Source organism: Fringilla coelebs, assembly GCF_963513975.1.
Source record: "Fringilla coelebs genome assembly, chromosome: 28".
Classification (NCBI taxonomy): domain Eukaryota; kingdom Metazoa; phylum Chordata; class Aves; order Passeriformes; family Fringillidae; genus Fringilla; species Fringilla coelebs.
Window position 1 is genome coordinate 2,323,228 of NC_140054.1, and position 12,665 is coordinate 2,335,892.

At 50.2% G+C, this 12,665-nt stretch overlaps 1 protein-coding gene across 6 annotated transcripts in view; it reads left to right on the forward strand.

The window, feature by feature from the left end:
* Nucleotides 1–12,665, forward strand: part of SCMH1 (Scm polycomb group protein homolog 1) — a 61,936-nt gene that overhangs the window by 17,849 nt on the left and 31,422 nt on the right. For all 6 annotated transcript variants that reach the window (XM_084222521.1, XM_084222524.1, XM_084222525.1 and 3 more), the window contains 4 exons: nucleotides 307–391; nucleotides 2,987–3,055; nucleotides 7,763–7,833; nucleotides 9,415–9,649. In XM_084222521.1, coding sequence (XP_084078647.1) covers nucleotides 367–391; nucleotides 2,987–3,055; nucleotides 7,763–7,833; nucleotides 9,415–9,649 — 400 coding nt within the window. In that variant the 5' untranslated portion in view covers nucleotides 307–366. The remainder of the gene's footprint in view (nucleotides 1–306; nucleotides 392–2,986; nucleotides 3,056–7,762; nucleotides 7,834–9,414; nucleotides 9,650–12,665) is intronic.

A 12,665-nucleotide genomic window follows, 5' to 3' on the forward strand; every position in this document is an offset into this window, starting at 1 on the left:
CCTTTGTTAGTGAGTGGGAGCAGCCCCTCCTTCCACACACACGCTCTGGACCCGCTGTAGGGTTAGCACAGATCCAGGCATGTGCTCCTTGTGCTTATTCATGCTGCTCCTGCTGCCACGAATTTGGTGTTGTCCACAAATTGGAGAAAGTCTTGTAGTTTCAGGGGGTGAAATGAGTTGTGTGTGTTCTGTGCCACCCCAGGTGACAGAGGGTGTTTTTCCCCCCGCTGTGTGATGAGTTAATGCTGCAGATGACTGTGTGTTCCAGAATGGGGAATTTTCTCATCTTTATTTCTTTTGTCCTAGACATCTTCAGTTCTGTAAGAGCAGCCCAGTCCCAGGATAAGGACAGCAGCAGGTGGTAGAATGCGGAAACCAGGCCCTCAGAAAGGTGAGCAGTGATGCTTGGCACAGCCAAGGGCCCTGCAGGGAGCTGGCATGGCCTGCACTGCCTCAGGGGGCTGGCAGTGGGCTGGGAGCTGAGGGGATGTGGCTGGAAGCCCAAAACAGAGTTGTTGTGTGTTTCTCAATCACTGCAGAGAGCAGTTCATCAATCCCCCTCTGTGACAGGAAGAGGAGAGTCCTTTTTTGGGGCATCCCTGCAGCTCATAGAGCACAGTGGCAGCAGTGAGGGTGCCCTGCAGAACCCAGGGCACCATCTGGCAGAGCTCCCAGCATGAGGCAAACTGCCTGAGCTGGCACAGGCATCCCCCCTCTAATGAGGCATGAAAGCAGAAACCAGGCTGCCTTGTGGAGAGGAAACCTGTCAGGAGGTTACCCTGCCACCCAGCCCCTCAGCCCCTCACTCAGCACGTGCTTCCTGGGTCCTGCATCCCCAACAAAAAGGGTGAAGCCAAGCAGGCTGCCTGCAGCTGAGCTGCTCTGGCTTCTTGTGCTTAACAGAAATATTGATTTCCTTTAGTGCTGTGCCATGCATGTGCGTCTGACTGGAGTGATCTCATCAGGGAGGAGGGGGGAAGGGAGAAGGGAGAGGATGGAGCATCCTCCACAGCTCTTTGTTCACATCTGCTCCACACTCCCAAGGTTTATTGCAGGAGATTTCTATGCTCGATTTCTCTCCTCCCTTTATTTTTTTTAAATGTCTCCTTTGCTTCTGTCGTGGTTCATCTTACAGAGGCATTATCCTCTTCCTAACACTGCTTGTCCTTTAATGAAGTGAAAATAAATGAAGGAAAGCAGGGAATGGGGGGACCCTGCTGTGAGGCAGCTGGAGGGCTTGGCAATAAAGGAGGCTGGTTGATTAGTCAGCAGCGTGGCCCAGGCCCGGGCTGGCTGGATTCAGCCTCGCTCACAGCTTGTTCTCTGTGCTCCTGGAGCCTCCAGCCCAGCCTGCCTCTGTGACCTGAGCTCACAATGCCAGGCTGGAGGTTGCAGAGGCAGCACCTGCACTGTGCACACGTGGCTTTCTGTCCTACTTACCTGCTTTTTTAATAATGCATTGAACTTGCACCGTTTCTTTATTTGTCTGCAGAAATTCTTGTTTCGCTCTCTTTCTGCTGCTTTTGTATCCTGCTTAATGAGGATTTTTGCATGTTAAAGGTTAAGAACAAAATGTACCTTCACCTGCAGAGTATGGTGAGAAGCTCCTTTGAGTGCATGGATGCTGTTAGGGCTGTCCTGCAGCACTGAGGGGAGCCTTACCCACCCAGGGGGCTCTTTTGCTTCTGACTTAAATACTTTATGTCCTTTATTCTTGCTTTCTTAGGGACATGGCACAATACTGTGCCTCGTGGTAATGCATTTATTAGGAAGGGTGTCCTTCAATCCTTTTCATTCATTTATGTCTCTCCAAGGAGGCTCTTTGTCTGGCCCATGGCTGGGGACACTGTGGCCACACTCCATATGTCCCTCGTGTTCATTTAAGGGATGCTGATCTGGCATCCCTCTGTTGGGCTGGAGGCTGTTGGAGGCAGGGTGGGCATCCCCCACTCTTGCTCTATCACCTTCCAGAGCAATAAAATCTACATGCTGTCCTGTCCATTGTGCTGAAAAAAAAAAAAACATGTCAAGAAGAGAAGATTGTAAAAAAAAAAGTTCCAAAGCAATTCCAGACACGTCAAGACACCCCAGCCCACTTTTGAAGCAGCTCTTAGCCTGCCTCTTCCAGTTACTGGTCAGATTTCAAACCTTTTCCTTTTAGAAGGAGCTGTTTTTCATAGGGACAAGGCACATTTCATAGGGCACTACCAAGCTGCTGTCTACAATAGCCCTAAAAATAGTCTGTAAAATAAAGGAGCTGGAGTGCAGCAGCACTCCCAGGGTGCCAGCCTGGCTGAGGAGCTGGCTCAGGGTGAATTCTGTCATGGCACAGGGCTGGAGGCCAGCATGAGCATTCCCCACTTTTTGCTCTATCACTTTCCAGAGCTGTCTTGAGAACTTCAGTTTTTTTGGAGCTCTGAGACCCAAAGCTGTCATGAGCAAAGACAGCTCAGGTGAGCTGCTCTGCAGAGCTGGTGCTCTCTTCTGAGCTGCAAGGGGCACAAGGAAACCTGGTGTTTTGTGTGGAGAGGGCACTTGTGCAGATTTTCAGAGAAGTCCTCTCCCTGTCACCACAAAGGGCTGAGGTTGCTTGTGTGGAATAACCTGGAGTAGCTACACAAGGAGCCATTCTGCACCAAAGATCCATTTTTAGTGGCTTGTATGTTTGTTCCTTTCAAGCCCTTCTTCTCATAGCTAAAATGATGGAGCTCTAGCAGTTTGCTGTTGTTATTGCTTGTCACTGAAGGAGAACAGTGGGAACTAAGCAGGGATTGAGGTGCAGATGTAGATACCTCCTGTCAGGTACCTGCCTGAGCTGTGGAGAGGAAGGGAGCACACCCCAGAGAGAGAGGAGAATCATCCATATCTCTGGGGTCATGGCAGGGGGGTCACTGCTCTCCTCTGAAGTGCCTGGAGCACAGATAGTGCAGAAGGGTGCATTGCCTGGCTCCTTTCCCTGACACAAATGCTCTGTTTCTTGTCTCAGCCATAGACTGGAAAGATGGTAAAAAGCACAAGTACAGCCGCCCGTCAGAGTCTCCCTCCCAGTACCAAGGTAAGAGAGCTCCCTTCTTCCTCCCTGCTTCCTTTTGCCCTCCCTTCTCCCTTTTGTGATTTCTGAAGATTTTTTGGATTTTTGCTGCATGGTGCAGCAGTGAATATTGGTGATCACCTGCAAGAAGCTCTGAGCAGCTCATCACTGTCCAAAGTTGGGCACACCCTTGTAGGGTTTGGGCCTGGAGAAGAGAAAGGTCTGAGGAGACTATAGAGCTCCTTCCAGTGCCTCAAGGGGCTCCAGGAGAGCTGAAGAGGGGCTTTGGACAAGGGTCTGAAGTGACAGGACAACGGGAATGGCATCATACTGTCAGAGAGCAGGGTTAGATGGGATATGGAGAAGAAATTCTTCCTTGTTAGGCTGGGAATGCCCAGGCACAGGCTGCCCAGAGAAGCTGTGGCTGTGCCATCCCTAGAAGTGTCCAAGGCCAGGTTGGACAGGGTTTGGAGCAACAGTGGAAGGTGTCCCTGTCCATGACAGATGGAAAGGAATGGGCTTTAATGTCCCTTCCAACCCAAACCATTCTGTGATTCTGCACAGTGAGGGGGTAAAACTGCAGCATCTGGCACAGAGCACCCTGTAATTAGGCTGGAAGGATTTTGGGTCAAAGCTGCATTGGGACACCTCTGAGGAGAGCAGGACAGAGCAGACAGCACATGGTGTTTCAGAGCTGTTGGTTTTGACTCACACATTGTCACATTTTACTGAGCAGGACAGAGCAATGGGGCTCATGTTACCAGTGGAGCACTTGCAGCTGGATTGATGGCTGAGCAAAGTGCCTGGGATGGGGCTGGGTCATGTTATAGGAGCCTCCTCCAGCAGGTCTCATAAGCTCTCAGAGGCCTATAACACATTCAAGATAACTCAGGTCCCTTTGGAGGCATAAAAATCAGCAGGGTGGCTTCTGTTGCAGTGTTGGAAACAAAAAGGTTTCATAAAAGGCAAAATAACAGAGAAAAACTGAGCTAGGTGCAGGAGGTCCTTGCTCCTGGTAAAACACCTCACAAAAACAATTAGTTTCTTTATTCACTTCTTTTTCTAGTAAATAGCCCAGGTGGGACTTTTTGGCTTCTGTCCAATTGGCCATCCTTAAGTTTGAGGGGAAGCTCCCCCAGGTCCTATGAGGTGGCTTTTTCACCTAATAAAGGAGAAGAGAAACTTCTGGGCTGCTTTCCTTTTTGAGGTGACAAAGGATAGTGACATTGTCACTCTGTCAACAAAAGGGTGGGACAGGCAGGAGCTGTGCCCGTGGGAGAGCTGACCCCTCAGGAGGCCATGCTCAGACATCAGGGACAGCCATTGTCACCTGGGATCTGCCAGCCCAGAGGATGCTCTGCTCATTTTCATACAGAGCTGCTTTCATGTGCTGCCTTGGTGCTCCTTAGCAGCCACACATATGGGCTGCAGACTTTAATGGGATGCCTTGATCTGGATAGGGCACATTCTCCTTCACAGATGTGACCTGAAACACACATGTATTGTTTCAGTTGGATTGATGACCCCTCGGGAGCCAAAATGCAAATGGAGCCCAAACCAGACTTCAGTTAAAGATATAAACAGAAACTCCATCTTCATTTAAATTCTGGGCAAAGGATCAATGTTAAATGCAACATGAAGAAAATCAAAACATAAGGGTGCAGAGCTGCATTGTTCACAACTACTGCAGTTTGACCCCTTGGGTTTGTGGAGTGTTTTGTTTGGAGTAAATATTTTTGGAGGTTAAGACATCAGAGCCCAAATCTGACTCTCTGCCTGGAAGTAATATCTGCCTTTGGCATGAGCACACGACAAGGAGCTTTCCCAAGGCAAGCACAGGTGACAGACAGTCACCCCAGTGGCATTTCCACAGCCAAGTCACAGGGACTCACACAGGTTCCCAATCCTTGGCTTTTGTTTGGCTCACAGATGGAGTTGCAAAGACAGGGTGTTTCTCATTTAAGTGTCTTTCTCTCATTTCTTTTTGTGAAGAAGATCCAGTGTACTGGAAAGAGGCAGAGAGGGACCTGGCACAAGGGCCTGAAATGCAGGGTTTCCTCTCATGCTAAGGGTGTAGTGGCAGCTCCCAACTGCAGCCTGTAGTTTTTACTTTGGTCTGAGGGTAGTCTTGAAAAAGAAGTGCAGGTTCTACCTGTGCTTGCCCTGCCCTCTGTGTGTAAGGGCATGGCTGGTAGTGAACACTGCTGTATCAGTCTTTTCTTAGAAGTCTTTCTGCTACTCCTGCTTTTCTTTGCAAAATAAATCACCAGAACCATTAGTGATAGGAATAAGAGAGTCACAGAATATCCTGAGCTGGAGGGCACCACAAGGATCATCCAGCCCAGCCCCAGGCCCTGCCCAGTGCCCCCAACACCCCCACCCTGGCCATCCCTGCAGCGCTGCCCAAATTTCTCCCCCATCCTTCATCTCCCCCATCCCTCACTCTCCCAGAATCATGGAATGAGCTGAGCTGGAAGGGACCCACAGGGATGATCAATCCCAAATCCAAAGCCTGCCCAGAGCCCCCCCAAGCCCAGCCTGGGCATCCCTGGAGCTCTGGCAGCCTCGGGGCCGTGCCCATTCCCTGGGCAGCCTGGGCAGTGCCAGCAGCCTCTGGGGGAAGAACCTTGCCCTGATCTCCAGCCTGAGCTGCTCTGGCCCAGCTTCATGCTGTTCCCTCAGGTCCTAGAGAAGCTGCAGTTCTAGTGCTATGTGTGTCTTCATACAGTGGTTGAATCCCAGCAGGCTTTAGAATTAATCTCAAATAAGTTCCATGTCCAAACACTATTTTTAGAGGCCTGCAGCTGTGTCAGAAATTCTCTGTTCCCACTGGGGTTGTGCAGCGTGGATGGGCTGTGGGGTGAGCTGCTGCAGGGAGCAGGACAGCCTGGCTTGGTATGGAGGCAGTGAAAAGTGGGAAGATTTAAACCATGACAACTTTTAATAGTGATGGATTGAAACCAGCTGAGGGGAGTTTGTTTGGGGTTTTTTTTAATAAAATTGTCAAGCACAGCTGATCCTGTTCAGGCTGCTGACACTGGCACTGCTCACCCAGTACTGTCACCTGGGTGTCCTCTGGGGACAGTGGCCTCTGAAGGGCCACCCCAGTCTGAGATGAGCCCAGATCAGCCATCAGGGTTAAGGGGTGGCATGCATTAGGCATTTCCAGGCCAGGAGTGCCCAGCTTTGCTTTGCCTGGGTGTTTACTCCACATTATTCATACAAAGAGTTTCATTGACAGAGCCAAGTATAAAATTGTATCTTCAATTAAAGCAAAAGAATTTTGCTTTTTTGAGAGCATCATTGCAGTAACTCACTGAATTTCTTCATTCACCCAGTGTGAGACTGTGGCTGAAAGGAAAATATGTGCCAGTGGATGGAGCTGAGTACTCTGTGGCACGGAGAGTGCTGTCAGTCAGGAAACAGCAATATTCTGTCAATGTGGCAATGAAACTGTATTTTTTTCTGTTTATTTTCCCCATTTTTAACAGTGTACTAGTCATCTGCATGGGAGGTGGTGAGAAAACAGCATTCCTTGTATTTATTTGAAGCTTGTAGATTATGAAGGCTCCTCTGTGCACGAGGCAGCACTGAAGCAATGTGTGCTGACCTTACTGCCTCAATTTTCAGAGGTGTGGTGTGTGCTGCAGTAGCTAAAATGGCTCTTAATGTAGCTTTTGTTTTGAAAATAGACTGATTAAGAACTTGCCTGACTCGGGGAAGCAGTGGCTGACTTTAATTGTGCTGCCACCACTGCTCTTGAAATGCCTTGAAAACAGTGGTCTCCCGGGAGCTGTTTGGATGAATACAAGCGAATGTCATGCTGGAAGGTTCTTCTCCCAGCTGCTCAGTTTAAATGGCAAAAGTCATGATTTGCTCAGATCACAGGAGCTTTTAATTCCTCATTTAATAACAGGTTTCCCTGGGTGGCATATTGCTTTTACCCTTCCTGCTGTACATGAGGAAGGTGCAGGCGAGGATGAAATGCACTTCCCCTGGCAGCAGCGCTCAGTGGAAGGGGGCTTGAGGTTGGGTGTGAGGTATTGAGCTCAGTAAATCCCTGTTTGGAGGATTCCTGCTCCCATCCTGCCCATCCTGTGAACTTCATGGCACTTCAGGAAGTTAATTGCTGACCTGTCCACTTATTGCTGGGGTTGGGCTGATCCCTGGCCCATGGGGTGAGCTGTGTCTATGCTTGACCAGGGCGACCATCCAGTCACCACAAAACATGTTCCTGTTCTAAATCCACGATTTACAATCATGGGATCACAGAATGGCTTGGCTTGGAAATAACCTTAAAGACAATCTCATTCCAGCCCCCAAGCTGTGCTGCTCATAGCCCACAGTGACTGTTTGCAATCCCCAGACTGAGTGATGTGTTTAATGAATGGTTTTTAAGGGACAGTTGTCTGGAGGACTCAGCAGATTCCCATCTGTGCTGGGTGTTTTCCATTAAGTTGCAGGTTGTTATCCTGGCCCTGTGCAGCCCCTTCTCAGCAGCACCGAGGCAGGAGGATGCCAAAGGCAGCGCTGTGCTTTGTTCTGCCTGTCAGTTGCAGTTGTAAATCTTCTGTGCTCACAAACATCAGAGGTCCTTGCTGAAAACGTGTTGCCTGTGAGCACCTCCTCTGTGAGAAGTGCAGAACTGCCAGCTTAGGAGTCTGGCCAGTTCTTTTGCTGAGAATTTTGCTCATCTGTTCCTATTTGAATCCTTTTATTTTTACTTCTCAGGTCACTTCACCTGGGAGAAGTACCTGAAAGAGACATGTGCCATCCCAGCTCCTGCCCATTGTTTCAAGCAGGTAAGAGGGTGAAAACCAAAAAGGTCAAGGGTGATGGTCCACTGGGGGCCATGGAATTCTGTGCCTGGGATAGGCCCCTGGCATGGAAAGGAAGAGATTGGAGACTTAACAGAAATCCAAGTGCTGAAGCAGAGATTAAAAAGATGCATTTAGAGTAGCACAGAAGATTTTCCTCTCAGATGTGCATGTTGGGAACATGAGTATGCTATTAACTCTGTCCAGCATGGGCCTTTGGAGAAAGTGTCCTGAGTAAGCTGGGGTCCAGCTTTTGGTGGATCCTGCTCAATCAGGAGATTTTCAGCAGAATTCATCCAATTGTTGTGACAGAATAGCAGCCCCTGAGCAGCAGGTACTGAGCCCTGAGTACAGGGGGTGCAGGAGTGAGTCAGTGTGGCTCACCTGGGTCTGGGCAGAGGGGAGCATCAGTGTCTCTGTAGGTCTGGGGTTGGCTGGGTGAGTCTTCCCAGGAGAGGGTTAATCCCCTACACTGGGCACTGGTGGGGCTGCACCTCAGATCCTGGGATCACTTTTGGACCCCTCACAACAAGGGGGCTGGAGCATGTCCAGAGAAGGGAAGGGAGCTGGGAAGGGGCTGGAGCCCCAGGAGAGGCTGAGGGAGCTGGAAAGGAGCTCAGCCTGGAGAAAAAGGAGGCTCAGGGGGGACCTTGTGGCTCTGCACAACTCCCTGACAAGAAGATGGAGCCAGGTGGGGTCAGGCTCTGCTCCCAAGGAACAAAGAGACAGGATTAGAGGAAACAGCTTCAGCATGTGCCAGGGGAGGGTGGGGTTGTATATCATGAAAATTTATTCACTGAAAGAGTGATCAGGCCAAGGAAATGTCTGTCCAGGGCACTGGTGGAGTCCCCATCCCTGGAAGTGTTCAAAAGCCTGTGGTACCTAGGGGTGATGGGTTAGTGGTGGGCTTGGCAGTACTGTGGGAACAGCTGAGGTTGATTATCTTAGAGGTGTTGTGCAGCAGTAATGATTCTGTGATTCCAAGAGAACAGGCTTTAGTTGCCAGGATGGAAAGATGAGGGTCTGATACAGACATGCCAGGGCTTGCTGAGTTCTCTGTGGTGTCTCTGTGCTGTGCCTGGAGGGGCTGTCAGCCTTCAGCAGACCCCCATGCATGCTGCTACTGCTGGAAGCTTTGTGCCTGAGCTATTGGCAGTCCTGGCCCTGACTGGCCCCTTGTTGCTGTTGGTTTGGAGGGTCCCTGGGGGGCTCCCTGAGCTGTGTGTTTGCTGGTAGCAGCAGGCAGGCAAGGAGGGTGCTAATTAGATGAGGGTTTATTGGGGGTCCCAGCCCCAGGAGCAGCATGGTTTCTGAGGGAGAAGGGGGAAAGGGGGAGGGAGAGGGAGAGCCAAAGGGCCAAGAGAGATTCTGTGGTCTCCCCCCACAGCTTAACAGGGAGATTCAAAGTGGCTGCAGAATAAGACTTGGACCAATGAGATTACAGACCCGTGATAGTGCAGGGGAGGATCGCAGGCTTGGAATAAACCCTACATTTTCCAGGGGCGAGACAGAGCAAACCATTGAACTAAAACGTAACACCACAGCCCCTGTTACACTCCTTTTCAGTCCTACACTCCACCTGCAAACGAGTTCAAGATCAGCATGAAGCTGGAGGCCCAGGATCCCCGGAACACCACGTCCACGTGCATCGCCACCGTGGTGGGGCTGACGGGCGCCCGCCTGCGCCTGCGCCTCGACGGCAGCGACAACAAGAACGACTTCTGGAGGCTGGTGGACTCTGCTGAGATCCAGCCCATTGGCAACTGTGAGAAGAATGGAGGGATGCTGCAGCCTCCACTGGGTGAGCTGGAGTTCAGCTGTCCAGCGAGGGTGGAGTTGATGGTGGGGAAGGTTTGGGGTGTGGGGATGTTCCTCACTCGGGGCTCATCAAATGTGGTGGTGTTCACAGGGCTCCCAGGATGAGGGAAGGGATGAGAATCTTGACTCCATGTTTCAGAAGGCTGATTTATTATTTTATGATATATATTATATTAAAATGATATTTCAAAACTATACTAAAAGAATAAAAGAAAGGATTTCATCACAAGGCTAGCCAGGAAAGGAAGGAGTGATGATAAAATCTTGTGACTGCTCACAGCCCTGACACATGTGGCTGTCATTGGTCATCAAGTAAAAACAATTTCACATGCTGGATAAGCAATTCTCCAAATCACATTCCAAAGCAGCAAAACATGGAGAAGCTGAAGCTTCTCAGCTTCTCAGGAGAAAAGATCCTGGCAAAAGGATTTTTCATAAAATATGTCTGCAACATGGGGTTACCAGTTGGGGGTTTCTCTGGGTCTGGATTGAAGGCACTGCAGACAGCAGTTCATGTTCACACTCAGGTGTTTATTATTTCTTATCAGTAAAACAGTCTCACTGCTGTGAGTTCAGCAACTTTTCATTAGAAGGCACAAAATGGCCAACAGTCTCTTGGTACAAGAGCTTTGAAGACTAAACTATCCAATTAAGAACTGACACCTGGATTATTTTCCCTTTTAACCCAATAACTGATCCCACAGAGCCCCCAGTGCAGACTTTTCTGCCCAATTACAAAATGCCACCCAAACCCATGGAGAAGGAGGAAGAAGAAGCATGAAGAAGAAACCCAGGACAAACCCTGTGCCCTCCATCCTGCTGCCATCCACAGCACACTAAAAATCCCAAACCCTCAATTTCTCACCCAGTGACACACCTGCACTGCTCTCTATAATCTATTTCACACTTTTGTGGATTCCAGTCTGTCTTGAAGTCTGGGAAACTTTCTCCATGAATGAGGGTCAGAGTCAGTGCTGCACCCCAGAGCAGACAGTGAAATACTCCCAGTGCTCTGGGTTTGCACACTGGGGGGTTTTATAGATCTGTGCTTGGGACAGAGGCCCATGGCCTGCCCCTGCCTGCTCTGGGATTCACACAAGGTGTATAAAGCACAGCAGGTCTGTATTTCCACACAGACACATGGCCAGGGAGATCCTTTTGAGTGTAGATGGAAGAGGTCTCTGCACCAAGGTGAGCTGCTTGCCCTGGTTGCAGCTCAAGCTCTCTTTTGTCCAGAGAAGCTGTGGCTGCCCCATCCCTGGAAGTATTCAAGGCCAGGTTGGATGGGGCTTGGAATAACCTGGGATAGTGGAAGGTGTCCCTGCCCATGGCAGAGGGGTGGAACTGGTTTACCTTTAGGGTCCCTTCAAGCCCAACCTACCCTGTGATTCTAGGATTCAATACCAAGTTACTTGGACAGGGAACATAATGTCTGAAAAGGTTCACAGTGACCCTGTCTCATGTGAAGGGACACTTGGAATAGTTCATAATTATATTTATTTAATTTTGCTTGGCTACAACATTATAAATAGCCTGGACAGTCTAACACTTCTTCCAGTCTTCTGTTAAACACACAACACTTTCCTTTTTCTTTGATGCTAGCCCAGTGACAAGCTGATTCACTGATTCTTTCCTGCAAAATTAACCTAATGCTTTTGCATTCTGCTGCCCAGCAGCTTTAGTGTCTTCATAAATCTCTCTCTCAATGAGCATATCCCCAAATAATATCTTCAAGGCCAGGCTGGACAGGACTTGAACAGCCTGGTCTGGTGGCAGATGTCCCTGCCCATGGCAGGGGGTGGGATGAGATGAGCCTTAAGGTCCTTTCCCAGCCAAACCTTTCAGTGATTCTGCTGCCCTGGGGCCGGTGGGTCCCTCCCGTGCCGGGTGTGGCCAGCAGAGGGCACGAAGCGCAGGTGGAGCAGCCCTGGCTGTGCTCGGGAGCGGGTCCGGGAGGGCTGCCCCGTGTGCCCGGCTCTGCCCTGTGTCACCTGCTCAGCCTTGTGCCAGGGCAGAGGGCACGGCTAGGTGAGATGTTAGGGAAAAAAATCTTCCCTGTGAGGCTCTGGCATAGTGGGATCAGGGAAGGTGTCCCTGTCCATAGCTGGGGAGTGGAACTGGATGATTTTGCACCCAGCATGAAGACAGGTAACTGAGGACAGCTGCTGCAGTTGTCCTTCCTGCCTGCTGAGTTCAAGGGCCCAGAAAATCCATTAAGGTTTTTCTCTTTCCTGTAGTATTTTCCATGTGCACACATCTGCTGCTGCTCTTTCTTAACACAGATAATTCCAGTGACAGCAGCCAGGGCACGGCTGGAGCTGGGCCTGGGCAGCTCAGGCTGGAGATCAGGGCAAGGTTCTTCCCCCAGAGGCTGCTGGCACTGCCCAGGCTGCCCAGGGAATGGGCACGGCCCCGAGGCTGCCAGAGCTCCAGGGATGCCCAGGCTGGGCTTGGGGGGGCTCTGGGCAGGGCAGGGGTTGGACTGGATGATCCTTGGGGTCCCCTCCTGCCCAGGATATTCTGTGATTCACATAAAATGTTTTCTTTGCCACTGAGAGAGCTGAGCTCTCCCATCCCCTGTGGTTGTGGCTACTTGGGTTGGTTTCCAAGCTGATCTGACAGAGCTCAGGGCTGGCAGTGTGACCTGTGCTGAGCACTGCAACCTTGGCAAAGTTTTGCCATGTTCTTGGTCCAGGTCCAGTGCCAGGATTACCTTCAAAACCCCCCAAACACAGACCAAACACAGCTGAGCAGCAGAAATTGCCTGTGCAGGAAGATGCCTGTTTAGCAAAGTTATTCTGTGATATCCAGAGCCTTCTGTTGCTTGTGTAGTCATAGTCAGTGCCACATACTTCAGAGCATGGGAAATTGCTTTTTTCTTCCCATAAGCCCTCTCTTGTTATTTCTCCACTTTTTTCACAGCAGGTGTCAAGCCAAAACCTGACATCCTTCTTTATAATGTGTTCCAGCCAAATCACAGCCTCTATTTCTTCAGATTA